This window comes from Nycticebus coucang, chromosome 4, assembly GCF_027406575.1.
Source record: "Nycticebus coucang isolate mNycCou1 chromosome 4, mNycCou1.pri, whole genome shotgun sequence".
Taxonomy (NCBI): domain Eukaryota; kingdom Metazoa; phylum Chordata; class Mammalia; order Primates; family Lorisidae; genus Nycticebus; species Nycticebus coucang.
Genome location: NC_069783.1, coordinates 68,027,980 through 68,049,087, shown reverse-complemented (window position 1 = coordinate 68,049,087; position 21,108 = coordinate 68,027,980). Strand labels below are relative to the sequence as shown.

General features: G+C 39.3%; 1 protein-coding gene and 1 non-coding gene across 2 annotated transcripts in view; both read left to right on the top strand.

Moving 5' to 3' along the window:
* The window catches only part of GFPT1 (glutamine--fructose-6-phosphate transaminase 1), a 73,041-nt gene that overhangs the window by 6,168 nt on the left and 45,765 nt on the right, over positions 1–21,108 (top strand). Inside the window, exons 2-6 of the mRNA XM_053588891.1 lie at positions 6,581–6,688; positions 10,095–10,202; positions 14,056–14,181; positions 18,044–18,102; positions 19,982–20,116. Coding sequence (XP_053444866.1) covers positions 6,581–6,688; positions 10,095–10,202; positions 14,056–14,181; positions 18,044–18,102; positions 19,982–20,116 — 536 coding nt within the window. The remainder of the gene's footprint in view (positions 1–6,580; positions 6,689–10,094; positions 10,203–14,055; positions 14,182–18,043; positions 18,103–19,981; positions 20,117–21,108) is intronic.
* Positions 12,177–12,283, top strand: LOC128585073 (U6 spliceosomal RNA). Its single transcript, XR_008379821.1, has one exon. It is a non-coding gene; the product is annotated as a U6 spliceosomal RNA (small nuclear RNA).

Genomic DNA, 21,108 nt, shown 5'->3' with positions numbered 1-21,108 from the left:
TGATGAATTTGTAACTTGTAAGAAAAATAAATTTTAAGTGACATTGCAGATGGATTTTGTTCAGAAGGTATTGAGTATACAGAAAGAATTTAAACACTTACCACTGACAATTATAATGTCTAGGGTGCCAAAATATTGATGTCGTTAAATGAAAAAATATACAAAAAGTAAAATTTTACATTTATAAGGACATAAATTCAGCCAGTCATAGGAATTTTAATGATATTTGACTAGTCAGTTAAGTTGTATTTAATTTTCATTTCAATAAAGTTTAACAGTCGGGTTGGAACTTGTAGTTCAAGTGGTTAAGGGACCAGCCACATACACCAGAGCTGGTGGGTTCGAATCCAGCCCGGGCCTGCCAAACAGCAATGACAACTACAACCAAAAAATAGCCGGGTGTTGTGGGCGCCTATAGTCCTAGCTACTTGGAAGGCTGAGGCAAGACAATCGCTTAAGTCCAGGAGTTGGAGGTTGCTGTGAGCTGTGATGCCATGGCACTCTGCCCAGGGTGACAGCTTGAGGCTCTGCCAAAATAAATAAATAAATAAAAAATAAAAATAAAGTTTAACAGTCTTTACTCCTAAACAAGCTGTGTCTAGCTTGTGATCCAGGTTGCATCTGAAATTTTTTTAGCGAAGTGCTCGAAATTATAAGTGGTTTTTTTTTTTTTTTTTTTTTGGCCAGGGCTGGGTTTGAACCCACCACCTCCAGCATACGGGACCAGCACCCTACTCCTTGAGCCACAGGCGCCACCCTATAAGTGGTTTTATATCATTGAATTTAAGTTGCCATTTTCAGAAAACCATGGCTATAGGTACAAACATCTGCTTCAGATAAGGAGATACTTTACTCCAAACATACTCCATTAACACATTGTTGACCAGCAGTTTTACACAGAAACTATCTGTGTTACTGAGTAAGTCATGACTTGTCAGCAATGTGTTAATAAGAAAGCTTACACTTTGGAAATGCTTGCTGATTTGGGAGTAGAAAAATCTCTGCTCATACGAGTAGTGAATTGAGTTATGAATACTTCCCTGGTGAACATATCCTGCATCTCTGATTGGTTAGGTATTTGCTGCCATTATATTCTCCTGGCAACCCCAAGATTACAGATAACCCACTAATCCTAGCAGGTGGACTATCTTGGGTCAACAGCGCTCTCAAGGGGCAAGTCTGTAAAACTGACAGATTCAACTTCTTACTCCCATTTTCCTAGTCTTCTTCCAGCGCTGTTACATTGAGCTTAGAAAATTTCTCTGCAGGTGTCTTGGTGTCCTTCATCTTTTTTTCTTTCAGTTTTTGCCCAATTATGTAAGGAGAAATGTTGTTCCTACTTCTGCTCCCCCTATTACTCCTCTTTTTTTGTTCTAATAATGAACAAAAAATGGCAGAACTAATTAAGTTATTGGTAATAGTAGTTCCTCCTCTATCAAGGAAAAGGCAGATTTTGAATTGGAATTTGATAGGTGATAGTTCATTGAAATAAGATGCTGCTGATTGGGTGGCATCTGTGGCTCAGTGGGTAGGGTGCCGGCCCCATATGCCAAGGGTGGTGGGTTCAAACCCGGCCCTGGCCAAACTGCAACAAAATATAGCTGGGCATTGTGGCTGGCACCTGTAGTCCCAGCTACTCAGGAGGCTGAGGCAAGAGAATCACCTAAGCCCAGGAGTTGGAGGTTGCTGTGAGCTGTGTGACGCCACGGCACTCTACCGAGGGCGATAAAGTGAGATTCTGTCTCTATTAAAAAAAAGATGCTGCTGATGGGAAAATGTATCATCATTTAATGGACCACAAAGAAAGGAAATAAGGAAATATGCGTGTTTTCACATTGATGCTGTCAATGTCTAAGGTCTTAGAAAACATACTGAAGATGCTTTCATAATATCTGTTTTTACTCTAAGCCAGTGGTTCTCAACCTTCCTAATGCCATGACCCTTTAATACAGTTCCTCATGTTGTGGTGACCCCCCCCCCACAACCATAAAATTATTTTCATTGCTACTTCATAACTGCAATTTCTCTACTGTTATGAGTAGTATTGTAAATATTTGATATGCAGGATGTATTTTCATGTTTACAAAGGGGTCGCAATCCACAGGTTGAGAACCGCTGCTCTAAGCCAATGATAAATCTTACCACCACTAACAGGGGGCCACCAGACAGTAAAAATACATGTTTATGAATAATTCTTACCTGAAATTATTAACCCATCTCAAGCCTTTATGTCTGTCTACAGTTTACAGGGAATGCAAGGGATACAGGAACTGGTTAGACCACCCAATGTAGAAATGAATAGATAAAGCCAAGTGGAGAGGCAGTCAATAAGAAAATTTGCCTTAGAGAAAATAGGGTGGTACGGGAGACCATTCCAGATCTGAAGAGACGTAAGAAACCTAACAATCAAACTGAGTTGTAATCCTTTATGTGATCCTGGAATGAACAAACCAGCTGTAAAAGTTGTTTTATTTATTTACTTATTTATTTTTTTGAGACAGTCTCACTTTGTTGCCCAAAGTGGTAGAGAGCTCAATCTCTTAGGCTTAAGCGAGTCTCTTGCCTCAGCCTCCCAAGTAGCTGGGACTACAGGTGCCCACCACAACTCACAGATATTTTATTGTTCTTGTTGTCATTGTTGTTTAGCAGGCCTGGGCCGGGTTCAAACCTACCAGCCCTGGTGCATGTGGCTGGCACCCTAACCACTGAGCTATGGTGCTGGGCCTGTAAAAGTTTTTTTTATAATAGGGAAAATTAGAATTTGAGCCTTGTATTAACTGATAATAGAGCATTATTATCTTCTTAGGTGTGATGATAATGTCATAGCATTATAGAAAACTGTCCTTAATATTTTATGTTACTTGCTTTTTTTTGAGGCAGAGTCTTACTCTTGCCCAGGCCAGAGTGCTATGGTGTCAGCATAGCTCACAACCTCAAATTCTTGGGTTCAAGCAATGTTCCTGCCTCAGCTTCCCTCCTGAGTAACTGGGACTGCAGGTGCCTGCCACAATACCAGGCTAATTTTTCTGAGATGGGGTCTTGCTCTTGGTTAGGCTGGTCTCAGTCTCCTGACCTCAAGTGATCCTACCCTCTTGGCCTCCACTAAATAGTCCTGAACTACTGTGCCCAGCCAGCTTTTAATAATCCTTAACAACATACTCTGAAAACAATAAGGCCTCCCACCAGGTTTCTAATTTCAATTTGGTAGGTACAAAGTATGCAGAACAAAATTGTGTACATGTCTTTTATAACAAAAAAGCAAAGGTCCAGAAGAGAAGTGCAATCTGTAGAGGTATCAAAAAGTGTTAAGCCCTTACGGAATGGCTCTAAAACAATCAGATGAGAATCCTCAGAAACTGCAGAATATTACGGCAGAGGGGATTGTAGCTATTCTCGAATCTCAGAGGTAGGAAATATTTGACACTTGTGTTACTCCTCACGTAATAGGTGTTGTTAATCAATCATAGCTTTACCGAATCCTTTTATTCTGTTCTCTACAGTCACTACTATTATAATTAATACCTTTTTGGCATTTGCTGTGAAATCAATTTTATCATCTCTTAGTTAAAGCCATTCATTCACTGAAGGCATAGCTGAAACAAGTTGGGATAATAGAACATTTGGGGACACAAAAGAGTTAAAGGAATTCATAGAATTTCTTCAACACAAGAGTACTTTTTAATTTTTTTTGTCTTAACCGTATTACTTTTTGTTGTTGTTGTTGAGACAGAGTCTCACTATGTTGCCCTCGGTAGAGTGCTATGGCGTCACAGCTGACAGCAACCTCAAACTTTTGGGCTTAAGCGATTCTCTTGCCTCTGCCTCCCAAGTAGCTGGGACTACAGGCGCCTGCCACAATACCTGGCTATTTTTTGTTATTGTTGCAGTTGTCATTGTTTTAGCTGCCCTGGCCACGTTGGAACCCACCAGCTTCGGTGTATGTGGTCACCCTCTGAACTAAGTGTGCCGCCATTTTTTTTTTTTTTTTTTTTTTTTGACAGAGTCTCACTTTGTTGCCCAGGCTAGAGTGGCATGGCATCAGCCTAGCTCACAGCAACCTCAAACTCCTGAGCTCAAAAGATGCTCCTGTTTCAGCCTCCCCAGTAGCTGGAACTACAAGGCTGCGTCATAATGCCTGGCTAATTTTTTCTGTTTTTAGTAGAGATAGGGTCTCTATTTTCCTCAAGTGGGTCTTGCTTTTGCTCAGGCTGGTCTCAAACTCCTGAGCTCAAGGGATCCTCCTACCTCGTCCTCCCAGAGTGCTAAGATTACAGGCATGAGCCACCATGCCTGGCTCAGACTTAACATTTCTTAAAAAAGAGTGATGGTTTAGGAGTGAATTTTTCTGGATGTACTGCATTATTGGGATGTGGCAGCTTTGGAAAGACTGCAGATAGGATTCTTGACAGCCTTAACTTTTATTAGTGGCTTCAAAGGAACTTGATTGTATCATAAAACAGATGGTTTAGAGCAGGGGTCCTCAAACTGCGGCCTGTGGGCCACATGAGGAGGTGTGATTGTATTCCCATTTTGTTTTTTTACTTCAAAATAAGATATGTGCAGGGTACATAGGAATTTGTTCATAGTTTTTTAAACTATAGTCCAGCCCTCCAAGATCTGAGGGACAGTGAACTGGCCCCGTGTTTAAAAAGTTTGAGGATGCCTGGTTTAGAGGATGCTAGCTAGTCACAGTGGTGGGGTGTAGACTATTTGAGAATCAGTGGGATTTTTTAGCACATTTGTATTAAAGTATTGTTTTGAAAAAGATTTGTATTCTATGTATTGTCTTTTAATCTGGTTAAAATTATCATTATTATTATTATTTTTTTTTTTTTTTGAGACAGAGTCTCACTGTGTCACCCTCGGTAGACTGCCGTGGCATCACAGCTCACAACAACCTCAAACTCCTGGGCTTAAGAGCAATTCTCTTGCCTCAGCCTCCCAATGCTGGGACTACAGGCGCCCGCCACAATGCCTGGCTATTTTTCTTGTCGTTTTCTTTTTTTTTTTTTTGAGTTTTTATTTTTATTTTTCTTATTGTTGGGGATTCATTGAGGGTACATAGAAGCAGGTTACGTTAATTGCTTTTGTTAGATAAGGACCCTCTTACGTTTGTGTCCCACCCCCAAAAGGTGTACCACATCCCTTGATTCCCCCCCCCCTTCCCTTTGTTAGCTCTTCCCATCCCCTAACCCCCACTGTGTACTAGGACCTTGATTGACCTCATACCAGAATTGAGTACATAGGATTCTTATTTCTCCATTCTTGTGACGCTTTACTAAGAATAATGTGTTCTACATCATCCAGGTTAATACAAAGGATGTGAAGTCCTAGTCTTTTTTAGTGGCTGAGTAGTATTCCATGGTATACATACACCACAGCTTGTTAATTCATTCTTGAGTTGGTGAGCATTTAGGCTGTTTCCACATACTGGTGATTGTAAAATGAGCTGTGATAAATAGTCTAGTACAAGTGTCTTTGTGATAAAAGGATTTTTTTTCTTCTGGGTAGATGCCCCGCAATGGGATTGCAGGATCAAATGGGATGTCTAGCTTGAGTTCTTTGAGGGTTCTCTACACTGCCTTCCAAAAAGGTTGTATTAGTTTGCAGTCCCAACAGCAGTGTAAAAGTGTTCCCTTCTCTCCATATCCATGCCAGCATCTGCAGTTTTGAGACTTTGTGATGAGGGCCAATCTCACTGGGCTTAAATAATATCTCAGGGTGGTTTTGATTTGCATTTCTCTAATTATTAGGGATGCTGGGCATTTTTTCATATGTTTATTACCAGCTATTTTTCTGTTGCAGTTGTCATTGTTGCTTAGCTGGCCTGGGCTGGGTTTGAACCCATCAGCCTCAGTGTATGTGGCGGGTGCTATAGCCACTGCTAAGGGCGCCGAGCCTAAACATTCCTTTTCATAAGGAAATGAAGACTAGTCATTCTAGAGTTCTAGCCCACAGAATTAAACTCTTTATGAATCAGTGGAATTATAGTGAAATGTAGTTAAGAAAAAGGAACGTTTTATCATAATAAATAGCTTGAACATATTTTTGTGTAATTTGCAGTATTTATAATTTTAAGCTATATCCACTGTGGTGCAATCATAATCATGGAAAACCTCAGGTAATTTCCTTTACCCTGTATTCTGTTACCTCTCTATTTTTGGTTCAGTCCACATTGTACTAAACTTTTTTTTTTTTTTTTTAAAGACAGAGCGTTGCTCTGTTGCCTTGGGTGGAGAACAGAGTTGTCATTATAACTCATTGCATCTTCAGACTCTTGGGCTCAAGCAGTCTTCTTGTCTCAGCCTCCCAAGTACTTGGGATGTCAGACATGTGCCACCATATGCAGCTCATTTTTCTGTGTTTAGTAGAGATGGGATCGTGCTCTTGCTCAGGCTGGTCTCGAATTCCTGAGCTCAAGCAGTTCTTCTGCCTCAGCCTCCTAGAGTGCTAGGATTACAGGTGTGAGCCACCACACCCTGCAAGATTTTTCTTTTTAAAATATTTTTGCACATACTAGACATAATTATTAAATGTTTATTTTATCAGAATTTTTCACCAGATATTTGTATATTTGCAGGTATATTTGCTTACTTAAACTACCACGTTCCTCGAACAAGACGAGAAATCTTGGAGACCCTAATCAAAGGCCTTCAGAGACTGGAGTACAGAGGATATGATTCTGCTGGTATTTACTTTTTTTTAAAAAATAAGCGTTTTGCATGGTTTGTAAATCTTAAGAGTGTTTTATTATTTTTCAGAAGTGTGCTTTGTTTGGGGTGAATCTAAGTCTGGACAACCTTTATCTTTTATCATGTTCAAAGGATTTATGTACTGGAACAGTATTACCATGTATGTGGAGTATTGTTTTTCTTGGCAATTGTCTTTCATTAAGAATGTCCTCTGGAGCATTTCATAGAAGAACAAAGTTCTTGAATGCCTTCCTCTATAAATTCTTTTTTTCTTTCCTTTACCTTTAATTTATTTTTCTCCATGAATTACATGCTTTTGTCATTTCATAGAGCAAAGTTCTTGAATGCCTTACTCTATAAATTCTTTTCTTTCCTTTACCTTTAATTTTTTTTTTCTCCATGAATTACATGTTCTTGTCATTTTGTAGAAGAGGAAAATTCTTGAATGCCCTATTCTACAAATTTTTTTCCTTTATATTTAATTTCTTTTTCTCCATGAATTACATGCTTTTGGCATATAAACTTGTCTAAGATTCTTCTGTCTTAAGTAAATGACAAAACAGAAATAACTTTCTGGCAACATTGTGTTCTATTCTAGCTTCTTCCCTCAATTGTCGAAGGTTCCTAAGAGAACCCTCAGATTCAGCGATTCCCTAGAAGGGCTTAGCATATGATTGTACTTGTGGCTGTGATTTATTAGAGCAAAAGGATGAAAAACAAAATGAGCAAAGGGAAAAAGTACATGGAGTGAAGTCTTGAGGAACTAGGCATTAACTTGTAATACATAGTACTCTTCCAGTTAACCTTGCACAGGATGTGCTTAATTCTTCCAGTGAATTGTGACAACACATGCGAAATGTCTACTGGGGACACTCCTAGTGACTCAGTGCCCAAGGTTTTTATTGGCTAATCACATTAGCATCCTCTGTCTAGCACATACTAAAATCCTAAACTCCCAGAAGTAAAGCAGATGTTCAGCATGAACCATGTTGTTTATACCATGAGCCACATTTAGTTAGGGTGGTAGGAATTGTTCCCAAATCCAAGTTCCTGGACTTCAGCCAAGAGCCAACTTTGAAAGCAGGCCTTCCTTTAAGGATACCAGTGTCAGACCTGCTGTGCTCACTCTTTTCTGTACACTTAACATCGCCATCTGGCATTTATCTTCCTTGATTTTCCTTAGTAATGGAAAGTCAGTTCCTCAACTCCTTTGTTCTTAAAATTTTCTCCTGAGCTTCTCTGACAATACTTCTTCTTCTTTTTTTTTTTTTTTTTCCTGAAACAGAGCCTCACTATGTTGCCCTCGGTAGAGTACCATGGTGTCACAGCTCACAGCAACCTCTAACTCTTGGGCTTAAGTGATTCTCTTGCCTCAGCCTCCCAAGTAGCTGGGACTACAGGTGCCTGCCACAATGCCCAGCTATTTTTTTGTTGTGTTGTCGTTGTTTAGCAGGCCCAGGCCGAGTTTGAACCCGCTAGCCTGGGTATATGTGGTGGGTGGCCTAACCACTGAGCTACGGGTACTGAGCCACTTCCTCTCATTTTCCTCCTAGGATGCTGGTTTTCTTTTCTGTTTGCTTTGGAGGCTCCTTTTCTTCTACCTATTGCTTAAATTTTACTATTCTTCAAGATTCTTTCCTAAGCCCACTTTTCTTTTTTACTTTTTTTCTTTTTTTTAATTTATTTATTTTTATTGTTAAGTCATAGCTGTGTACATTAGTGCAATCAAGGGGTATAATGTGTGGGTTTCATATACAATCTGAAATATTCTCATCAAACTGTTCAACATAGCCTTCATGGCATTTTCTTAGTTACTGTATGTAGGCATTTGTCTTCTGCATTTAGTAAGTTTTGCCTGTACCCATTCTAAGATGCCCTGTAGGTGTGGCCCCATCCATTACCCTCCCTCCACCCAAACCACCCCCCTACCTCCACCTTCTTGGCCCTTTCCCCATAGTCTTGTGCTATAGTTGGGGTATAGCTTTCATGTGAAAGCTATAATAAGCCCACTTTTCTTAACTGTGTCTTCATGGGTTAGCTCTGACTTCATCAACTTCTTAAATGTTGGAGACTTACCATCAGATGTATTTTTAATCCAGATGTATTACCCAGGCTACAAAACTTGTATTTCCAGTTACTGGCTAGAAATTTCTTCCTGGATAGGCCACCATATTATTAACTTTCCATATTCAATTGAATCCCACACTGTCCACTCTGTTCTTTTTTTTTTCTTTTTGAGACAGAGTTTCACTTTCTTGCCCTCAGTAGAGTGCTGTGGCCCCATAACTCGCAGCAACCTTAAACTCTTGGGCTCAGTGATCCTCTTGCCTCAGCCTTCCTAGTAGCTGGGATAACGCTTGACTATTTTTAGAGACAAGGTCTCTGTCTGGCTCAGGGTGGTCTCAAATTTGTGAGCTCAAGCAATCCACCTGCTTACACCTCCCAGAGTGCTAGGGTTATAGGCATGAGCCACCGCGCTGGGCCTCCCTCTCTGTTCTGTGTCTCTTATCAGCAGTCCATTCAACAAATCCTTTGAGGTATCCCAGACTTTCTCACTTCACATCAAGTCCGTTCTATATCTCAGTATTGGTTATCTCTGTTTTCATTGCCACTATTTAGTTCAAAGTCTTCTTTATTTTTGCTTTGCTGTAGCTGTAACTTCTGACAGTTGGTTTCTTCCTCTTGTTTCTCTTTCTGCATTTTATTCTCTACACTGTTTCCAGAGAGGTTTTGCTAAACGTTTTTGTCATTTCACTTCTTTGCTTGAAATAATTCAGTGCTTTCCTTGTACCTTCAGGGTACCTTTTTCCAATTCTTTAGCAACTTCAGTAGAATCTTAAGAGATGTGTTCCCTGTCTGTCCTCCCTTCTGAGGTGGGTGCCCATCTTCTGCCTTTCTCCATCATATTCCAGTTGCAACCTATTGTACTTTTTAGATAACTTTTGATAAACACTGTATTGTAATTGTTTTTTCCTTTTCTGTCTTCTCAGTAGATGGTTAGAAATTTGAGGACAAGAGTTTTTATTTTATTTTATTTTTTTTTTTGTAGAGACAGAGTCTCACTGTACTGCCCTCGGGTAGAGTGCCGTGGCGTCACACGGCTCACAGCAACCTCTAACTCTTGGGCTTGCGCGATTCTCCTGCCTCAGCCTCTTGAGCAGCTGGGACTACAGGCGCCCGCCACAACGCCCGGCTATTTTATTGTTGCAGTTTGGCTGGGGCAAGAGTTTTTATTTTTTTCTCTAGCAGCCACCGTGGTTCTTGACATGTAATAGGTCAAATTGATAAATAATTGAATTAATTAGATGAACATATTATTTTTTGATTTTTCCTCTCATTGATAATCTTAGCAATAGCCAATTTCTAAATCTTGCTTTTTTCTTCAACCTCTTGATGATTTAGGTGTGGGAGTTGATGGAGGCAATGACAAAGATTGGGAAGCCAATGCCTGCAAAATCCAGCTCATTAAGAAGAAAGGAAAAGTTAAGGCCCTGGATGAAGAAGTTCACAGTAATGTACTTAGTTTGACTTTTGTCCCCCTTCCCCTACTCGTTATTATTATTATTATTATTATTATTATTTTTTGGAGACAGAGTTTCACAGTTTCACTTTGACACCCTTGGTAGAGTGCCATGGTGTCACAGCTTACAGCAACCTCCAGCTCTTGGGCTCAGATGATTCTCTTGCCTCAGCCTCCCGAGTAGCTGGGACTACAGGCGCCCGCCACAACACCCTGCCACCCTCAGTATATGGGGCTGGTGCCCTACCCAATGAGTCACAGGCGCCATCCTCTGATACTTGTGAAAGAGGATGGTGCCTGTGAGTAGGGCGCCGGCCCCATATACTGAGGGTGGTAGGTTTGAATCTGGCCCCGGCCAAACTGCAACGAAAAATAGCTGGGTGTTGTGGAGGGCGCCTGTTGTCCCAGCTACTTGGGAGGCAAAGTCAAGAGAATTGCCTAAGCCCAGGAGTTGGAGGTTGCTGTGAGCTGTGATGTCACAGCATTCTACCAAGGGCGATAAAGTGAGACTCTGTCTCTAAAAAAAAGAAAGAAAGAGGACAAGGAGAGGAAAATGATGGATTTAGTCTTAATTTTTTCACATAAGCCAAACATTTAGCTTATGTATTTGTTTAACAAATCAGTGCTTATTTCACATACTGTGGGATGAGATTAGATAGGGAGTAAAACAGACACCCAAATAACTATACTTCAAAAATAATAGTATAAATAGTCTATCTGCCATGTATTCTACATCCTGTATACAAGGCTGATTATATAGTAGGTTCTGTAGAAAAGAACAAACATTGCAGTGAGATTCAGGGGAGAGAAAGTTCCTACATGTTGGGGAGACTGGATGTATGGAAGGAATGATCATTTATCAATGTTGCTTTATTCAGAATACACGCCAAGAAAGAATACATGCATGATTTTATTCATTGATTGAGCCATCCCCCCAAAATTTTCTACCATGTATATCTCTCGGTTCTTAGGAATTAAAGATAATAAGGCAATCTGATTTATTTATTTTTTAATGAATAAATGAATGAATGAATACATGAATGAGATAGGGTCATCCAGGCTGAAATGCAGTGGCAAGATCATAGCTTATTACAGCCTTGAACTCCTGGGCTTAAGTGATCTTCCCCACCTCAGTGGGACTTCCTGAGTAGCTGGGACTATAGGTCCAAGCTACCAGCCTGCTGCTGCTTTTGTATAACTCAAATTTTGGTGGAAGCCAGGTTGACTACATGTCATAAATGTTGTAATAATAATGCAGATTGTACCATTGTGATAATAATGTTAGGCTCTGGAGTCAGCCAAACTTAGGTTCAAATCCTGTCTCTACTTCTTAGTAACTGTGACCTTGGACAGGTATTGTGATCTCTTTAAGCCTGTTTCTATATCTGTAAAATGAGAACAATAATATCTGCCTCAGAGTATTGTGAATATTCAATAATAAAATAGATATTTATTTTTTTAAATGAATATTGAGAACCTGTTATATATTAGCTATTGGTCTGATCCTGAGAACAAAACAAAGAACCAAAAAAAAAAATATATATATATATATATATCCCTACCTGATGGAGTTTGCTGTCTAATGAGAGGACCAGACAACAACTGCATATGTAATATTAGATAGTGATTAGTTCTATGAAGAGAAAGTATGGTAGAGGTAACATTTGGCTAGAGTGCACTGAGAAAGAAAATTCTGGGCAGCGAGAATACCAAGTGCAAAGACTGGATAGGCTTGGCCTGCTTACAGCTGAAGTTAGTGGGCTAGAGCACAGTAAGTGGAGAGAGCAGGAGGACTTAGACTGCAGAGGTTGCTGGGACTGGGCTGGGTCATGTAGGAACTTAAGCACAATGGCTTTTGCCGTGAGTATCATGAGAAGCCACTGGAAGATATGGCATAGGCCAAGGCATGACCTAACTTCTGTTTTGAAAGGACCATACTGGTTGTTGTACAAAAACCAACCAGAGTGCTTGCTTTGGCAGCACATATACTAAAATTGGAACGATACAGAGAAGATTAGCATGACCCCTGCACAAGGAAGACACACAAATTGGTGAAGTGTTCCATATTTTTGTGAGACTACACCTATGGTGCATTTTACAAGGGTACATGTTAAATTTACTAAGTGTAGAGTATAAACGTCTGAACACAATAACTAAGAAAATGTGAAGGCTACATTAACCAGTTTGATGAAAATATTTGAAATGGCATATAAAACCAACATACTATACCCCATGATTGCATTAATGTACACAGCTATGATTTAATAATAATAAAAAAAAAAAAAACAGGGAGGGAAGATGGGTATGGTGAGACCAACAAGGTTTTTGGTGAAATAGTCGGGGTGAGAGGTGATGGTGGCTTGGGCCACAGTGTTAGAGTGATGAGAAGTCTTTAGTACCTAGCACAGTAAATGTTAGCTGTTACTAGTTGACATATTGATAGCATTGAGGAGTAATTGAAGAGGGATGGGACATGAGAGTGGAAAACTAGGTAGGGACCAGATGGTGACAGGCCTCATATTCCATGAGAAGGTCTTGGTGCTTTATCTTGTGAGAAAACAGTTCTCTGGCTATATGTTTGAATTTTAGAATTGTTTTATATCTCCGTGAATGGGTTTAGAATAATTCATGTATACAGCTAGGGTTGCAAAACACTTTATTAAGCAATGGAAGTCTATTTAAGGATTTTAAATAATGTTTTTCCTGACAGATTTGTGCTTTAGAATGACCTCTGGATAGCCAGTACAAAAACTATCAAGACTGCTAAAGTGCATGGACTTTCCTATTCAGATTTCTGAGCACTCTGCCCTTAATTTGACCTGGTTCTGATAGGATGTGTCATCTGGTTTCTTAGTCAAATGAATTTTATACTTAGAAAATTCCTTCTGCCCCCCCCCCCTTTGGAAGAAGCGAGAAGAGATAGCTTATAGGGAAAAGAAATTGACCTGCTTTTCAAGGTAAAAGAATATCAGCCTATGCTAAACTTTCCAGTAACCCCATATTTTCATAGCATTGTTCTGTTCTCAAGTACAGAACAGAAAATCTATTCTTTGATTTGGAAATGCTCCATAATTGCAGTTTATATTCACTGGGGACCAAAGAAATTTTAGTCATAAGATTTTGTGACCTTGAGAAAATGAATTTATTTTTATATGTCTAATTAAAATGACAGCGATTTTTTTTCAAGACAGTGACTAAATACAGATTTTAAAAATTACATTAATTTCTCTCTCTTTTTTTTTTTTTTTTTTTTTTTTTTTTTTTTTTGAGACAGAGCTTCAAGCTGTTGCCCTGGGTAGAGTGCCATGGCATCACAACTCACAGCAACCTCAAACTCCTGGGCTTACGCGATTCTCTTGCCTCAGCCTCCCAAGTAGCTGGGACTATAGACGCCCACTGTAACGCCTGGCCGTTTTTTGGTTGTAGTTGTCTTTGTTGTTTGGCGGGCCCGGACTGGGTTCGAACCTGTCAGCTCTGGTGTATGTGGCTGGCGCCTTAGCCACTTGAGCTACAGGCGCCGAGCCTACATGAATTTCTTGAGTTTGAAAATTTTCAAACCTCCAGAAAAAGCTAAAGAAGAGTACATTATTACACATGCACACTTTGCCTAGCATTACCAATTGTTAACTTTAGTCATATTAGCTTTAACCCTCTGTAAACACTTTTTCGGTGGTGTTTGAAGCCATTTGTCCTAGGTTTTGGTTGCATTAGCTCCTGAGTCTTTTTTTTTGACTTCTCAGTTATTTATTGTCCAGGTGAGCAGCACTGTAATAATTATATTTAAACATAGTCTATAACATTTCTATGGCATAATTTAATATTGAAATTTTTCATTTTCTTTAGAACAACAGGATATGGATTTGGATATAGAATTTGATGTACACCTTGGAATAGCTCATACCCGTTGGGCAACACATGGAGAACCCAATCCTGTCAATAGCCATCCCCAGCGCTCTGATAAAAATAATGGTATGGACAGATGCTGTGTGCTTTGGAATTATTGTAGAAGACCAATAATGGAAGATGAATGACAGCTCTTAGGTTTCTGTTACCGTTTTTTTTTTTTTAATCTGGAAAATTAAAGTATTCAGAAGTAGAGAGTATAATAGAATTTGATGTTCCATCACCCAGTTAAGATTTATCAGTACATGTTCAATTAAGTTTATCTGTGCCCATCCCACCCAAATTATTTTAGAAGCCAGTAGATACCATAAAGATATATTGCAGATTCCTTGATATCATAGAATTTAATTTGTATATATTCCAGTGTGTATCTCTGATGGGTGAGGACTTAATAGATGGATGTCTGCTTACTCTATAGCTTCTCCCTTGTTCTCATTTTCCTTTCAATTTACTGTGTTCTTTGTCCCATAGTTTCCTACAGTCTGTCTTGCTAATTGTGTGTATCCCTGTGGTGTCATTTAACATGTTTCTCTGTCACTTGTGTTTCCTATAAATTGACATTGTGTTTATTTGCATCTGGAAGTACATAATGTTTGGATGTTTTTATTGTTGTGTTAGCAGTCATTGATTATTGCCAAGATATTTCTTGAGGTTATAAAAATGTTATTGTTCATTACTATTATTCCTTCTTCATTTATTATCTCATAGTTCTATAAAGAGAAACTTCTTTGTACCAACTGCTTGGTTACCCTGAGGTACAGATCATATAGGAACGGCAGGATAAAAAACATTTTTTAAATGGCTCACACCTGTAATCCTAGCACTCTGAGAGGTGGAGGTGGGAGGATCCACCTGAGCTTAGTAGTTTGAGACCAGCCTGAGTAAGAGTGAGACCCTGTCTCTACAAAAAATAGAAAAATTTAGCTGGGCATGGTGGTAGGTGCCTATAGTCAGCCCCAGCCACTTGGAAGGCTGAGGCAAGAGGATTGCTTGAGCCCAGGAGTGTGAGGTTGCAGTAAGCTCTGATCATGCCACTACACTATCCCAGGCAACAGATAAAAAAGAAAAAAAGCAGAGGCAAGAAAATATTTGATTCTTTCCCTTGAAGAATGTTTGATTCATTTTCCCTTCAAAAACGAAGTGGTTTAGGTCAGTTGTGGTGCCTCATTCTTGTAATACTAGCCCTCTGGGAGGCCAGGGTGGGAGGATCACTTGTGCTCAGGAATTTGAGACCAGCTTGAGCAGGAGCAAGACCCCATTTCTATTAAAAAAAAAAATGAAGATGAGCATGGGGCATTATTTTTTTATTATAAACTTACGGATTTAAGTATTTGTTGCAAAACAAATATTCAAAACAAATTGAGGTAATTATCTATATTGATACATAAATTTTCCCATCTTTGGCCATTGAGAGCTGATTTAAATTGGTTTCTGAGTTCTTTTGACATGATCCCAGTAGGTTCCATAGTCTTTGTTATTTTCTGGCAGGCCAGGATGTTCCAAATTCATCTGATCCTGCCCTAGACTTAGTATCAGCTGTTTCTCCACTGAGCTCTGGTCCCTTTTAGTGGAAATGATATTTAAAATCTATAAATAAAAAAAAATCTATAAATCAGGTCTGAGATGGACTTACTTGCACTTGGGCCTTTTTAGCAGATAGAGCCAAGTAATATAGTTATGTGCCTCTGTGTATGTGTACACATGAGCACACATTTGTGTAAATTTAAAGATAAAACATGACATGATTTTATACTTTTAGTTCCAATTTAGACTCAGGGCTATAGGCTTTTTATTTAACCTTCTTGACCTGATTTCTGTTTTTTCTCAATCACACCTAAAAACTCAGCTCTTAACACCAGCAACATATTTATTTCGTGATAGGTATACATGAGGTTGTAGTGATCTACGATGATTCCACTGCACTCTAGCTGGGGCAATAGAGCAGACTTGTCTCAAAAAAAAAAGCCAATATATATGTGTGTGTGTATATGTGTTTATCCTGTTTGATTTTAAAATTCAATACAGAAATTACCTATTTAGGCTTCTTATGCTTCAGTAATTATTATTGGATCAGATTAGAATGCTAGCAATCGGGCGGCGCCTGTGGCTCAGTCGGTAGGGCGCCGGCCCCATATACCGAGGGTGGCGGGTTCAAACCCAGCCCCAGCTGAACTGCAACCAAAAAATAGCCAGGCGTTGTGGCAGGCGCCTGTAGTCCCAGCTACTCGGGAGGCTGAGGCAAGAGAATCGCTTAAGCCCAGGAGTTGGAGGTTGCTGTGAGCTGTGTGATGCCACGGCACTCTACCGAGGGTGATAAAGTGAGACTCTGTCTCTACAAAAAAAAAAAAAAAAAAAATGCTAGCAATCATCAGACTGTTAACACTGACAAGATCTTTATAAGAGATTCCTGAAAATTGATATTTATGTCTTTAAGTTAAGGCTTTTTATCAGTTGTTTATGATTATCTGTATTCTGTCATTAAGTTTTTTTAAAATTGATTTTTGTAGTTGGCATTTTCTCTTTCTTTTTTTCTCTTTTTTTGAGACAGAGTCTCACTTTGTTGCCCTCAGTAGTGCCGTGATGTCATAACTAACAGCAATCTCAAACTCTTGGGTTTAAGCCATCTTTTGCCTTAGCCTCCCAAGTACTGGGACTATAGGCATCTGCCACAACACCTGGCTACCTTTTTTTGTTTGTTTGTTTTTTTAGAGACAGAGTTTCACTTTATCTCCGTGGGTAGAGTGCCATGGCATCACAGCTCACAGCAACCTCCAACTCCTGGGCTTAGGCGATTCTCTTGCCTCAGCCTCCCATGTAGCTGGGACTACAGGCGGCCACCACAACGCCTAGCTATTTTTTGTTGCAGTTCGGCTGGGGCTGGGTTCAAACCCACCACCCTCAGTATATGGGGCCAGTGCCCTACCCACTAAGCCACTCAACATCTGGGGTCTCGCTGTTGCTCAGGCTGGTCTCGAACTTCTGAACTCAAACAGTCCACCCATCTCAGCTTCCCACAGTGCTGGGATTGGCAGATGTGAGCCGCATGCCTGATTCTTCTCTGTCTTAAAAATCTAGTGAAAGTTTTTATTGTTTGATTTGTAAATGTATTTCAGTTCATTTACTATCAGACTCAAAGGACAGATCTTTAAATATATTATGAACATTTTGATAACTCATTATAAAATTGAATGTAGTAATGGTTTTTCTCCTAATATATGTGAATTTCAATAAATCCACATTGGTTTTTATGTACTGTCAGTGACTATAAGTAATGATACTGTCAACTGTTGATTATCCATTCTTATATTTTTTAAACTTATTTAATTAGAAGATGATAATTATCCTAAGACCATATTTATTTGATCTTGGAATGATATTTTAACATTTACTTAGCTTAATTCTAGGAATTATTTGGACCTGAGACAAGTAAATTTTAACTATAGAATTAAATAACTGGTTTTTCTTAGCTTCTTAGCTTTAGTTCTGAAACTCATTTAGTGTAAATCAGATCAGAGAAAGACCTTTTTCTTTAAACTCGGGGTGAATGAACAGAGAAGTGAGAATAATATTCAGTTCAGCCCTCTCATTTTGCAAATAAGGAAATAGGCCAAGTAAACTTAATCCTTTCACATGATAGCTAACATTGTGCTAGTAGTTTAGTCACAACTGAAACTGAGGTCTCTAGACTTCCAGTTTATTTCCCTACTATACTCACATTGCCTAATATCGTGTGCTTCTGCTCAGTCACATAAACAATGGTGCTGATTTTCCTGACAATTACAAAAGCGAATGCTTCTTGATCACACGTGGAAATATAGAGTGTTACGTGTTTTTTGACTTTACAAAAATCTAGTCACAATACTACCTATTTATTGCGTTTATCATGCTCCCAATATTTCTTCATCAATACTTCTGTTTTCTCTTGTAGAATTTATTGTTATTCACAATGGAATCATTACCAACTACAAAGACTTAAAAAAGTTTTTGGTAAGTAAAATTGGCTCAAAAAACACCAGTCTTTGTGAATGCTTGTAATAAGAGCAGTGAGGTTGATTGTTGGGATGTGGAATACCATCTAGATATGCCGTAATTGACTTAGACAATGTTTACAGACAATGTTTATTGGATTTTTCTTTGTTAACAGTGGGACAATTCTGTTTTCTTTTTCTTTTTTTTGGCGGGGGGGGGCGCAAGGTTTTGCTTTGTCACCCAGGCTAGGGTACAGTGGCATGATCATAGCTCACTGCAACCTCAAACTCCTAGGCACAAGTGATCCTCTTGTCTCAGCCTCCTGAGTGGCTAGGACTACTGGCATGGGCCACCACCCCTGGCTAATTTTTAAAATTTTGTTGTGGAGATTGGGTCTTGCTATGTTGTCCAGAGTGGCAACTCTTGGTCTCAAGATATTCACTCATCTTGGTCTCCCAAAGTGCTCTACAACAGTTCTTTCTTCTTAGATAAAAAGGAAATAATTAGTATTTGACTGTTTAAAAGGTTCAAATAAAATTGGAATTTTGGGGCCATGTCTTTTGTATTATAAGAGACCCTCTGTCATTTTTTAAAGTTTCTAGTATGTATAAGAATAATCAAGATGGATTAAATCAAGTGTTTATGTCCTGAATAGCTATATACTGTATGGGAATGGTCATTAACTTTATCAGTGCCTTCTCTGGGCTGTTCAGTTGAACTTCCTGCAGTGAAGGAGATGTTCTGTATCCTTATGTTGTCCAGTACAATAGCTACTGTCCACATGTGGCTTTTGAGCTATTAGGACTGAGGAACCGAATTTTATTTTATTATTATTTTTTGTTGTTGTTGTTTTTGCAGTTTTTGGCTGGGGCTGTGTTTGAACCCACCTCCTCTGGCATATGGGGTCGGCGCCCTACTCCTTTGAGCTACAGACTCCTCCGAGGAGGAACTGAATTTTAAATTTTGTTCAATTTTAATTAAGTTTAAATAACTATATTATAGCTAATGGCTATTTTATTGGACCATGCAGTATCATCATTGAAAAACATAATATTTCTTATGAACTTTGTGAATGTTACATACTTCATTATTTTTTACTTGGTGACCTAAATTTTTTTTTGAGACAGTCTCACTTTGTCACTTTCAGTAGAGTACTATGGCATCACAGCTCACAGCAACCTCAAACTCTTGGGCTCAGGTGATTCTCTTGCCTCAGCCTCCCAAGTACCTGGGACTACAGGTGCGCACACAATACCCAGCTATTTTTTTTTAGAGACAAGGTCTCAATCATGAGCTCAGTCAGTCCACCTACTTTGACTTCCCAGAGTCCTAGGATTACAGGCACAAGCCACTGCGCCCGGCCTGCTGACCTAAATTTTGAATGGTAGGTAGGTAATGGAATGTGGTATTCAAAAAATATTAGAAATTAATTAGTGAGGTTTGTTTATTTATTTAGTTTTGAGACAGCGTATGTCGCCCTTGGTTGAGTGCCATGGTGTTACAGCTACAGCAACCTCAAACTCTTGGGCGTAAGTGATTCTTTGCCTTAGCCTCCCAAGTAGCTGGGACTACAGGTGCCCGCCACAATACCCAGCTATTTTTTGGTTGTAGTTGTCATAATTGTTTGGCAGGCCCGGGCTGGGTTCGAACCTGCCAGCTTCAGTATATGTGGCTGGTGCCAAGCCAGCCTGGCTATTTTTGTTGTAGTTATCGTTTGGCAGGCCCAGGCTAGATTTGAACCCACTAGCTCTGGTGTGTGTGGCTGGCACTCTAGCCACTCGAGCTACAGGTGCTGAGCCAATTAGTGAGATTTTTAAGGGAACAATTCTAGAGAAAAGATTTGAATGTTATGAATATTTCTTTGAATGTGTCAATTTTTTCTCCTTTCTACTTACAGGAAAGCAAAGGCTATGACTTTGAATCTGAAACAGACACAGAAACAATTGCCAAGCTTGTTAAGTATATGTATGACAATCGGGACAGTCAAGATATCAGTTTTACTACCTTGGTGGAGAGAGTCATTCAACAACTGGTATTAAACTATGCTTTTAAAGATAATTATGCCAACATCGATCACAAGAAACTTTCTTAAAATTGAGTTAGATAAGCAGGAACTCTTAATTCCATGGGTATTTTTGGCTACCTGTATGTATAACTATTAACTTATAACATGTCCCCTGCTTAAAATTCTACTTATTTCATTATAAGTCAGTATCATGGGAAGAAAAATAATTCAAAATCTAAGTTGTATAAAAACTGTGCATATATACATACAAACTTATGCACATCACATGTGGGCATATAGGGGATCACACGTGGAGGATTCATCATTTTTTTGCTTCCTGCTCCCTCAAGTGTTCTTCCTAACCAATGAAGTAGCACAAGAGTAGCTTGAGTGAAACACAATCTTCATTGTAGCATAACATGTGCATGTCTCTGAGCCAGTATAACCAGCTTCTTATTTTTCCTTTTGCACAATTTTCCCTGGCCCTGTGCCTCTGTGGAAAAGTATTTCCCAGCTCAAGAGAAAAGTGGTATTATTTTTGATCCCAATTTTCCTAACTTTCCTAATGATCAAAGACAGCAAAGATCCATGGAAGTCCAGGTCTGTAGTGGTGCTAACACCCTCCTCCCCCATTCTTAACTGTAGCTTTCTCATTAAAAAGCCCTTCCTTATTAAGGTCCAACCCTCACCTCCCACTTCTGCCCAAATTTTGTGATGTCTGTAGCAAAGTAGGTCAGAAAGATGGAAAAGACAGAGCTCTTTTCTTCCCTTTAGCCAAGGCAGAGTAGCTGCCTTCCTAGGCTTTTCCTGTTTCTAGGAGGCTTTCTCTTCTATTCATTGTATAATTCAGTTTCTGTTTCTGTTGTGGTTCTTGTCTCCTATCTCATGTTCCTCCTTTATCTGTTCTTGCATGCTTTAGATACTGTCCCTCAGGGAGGTTGGTTGATGGGGTGCTATGGTGTACATGTTAATAATTGTGATTATATATATACATATATTTATCTCTAATATCAAGGTCA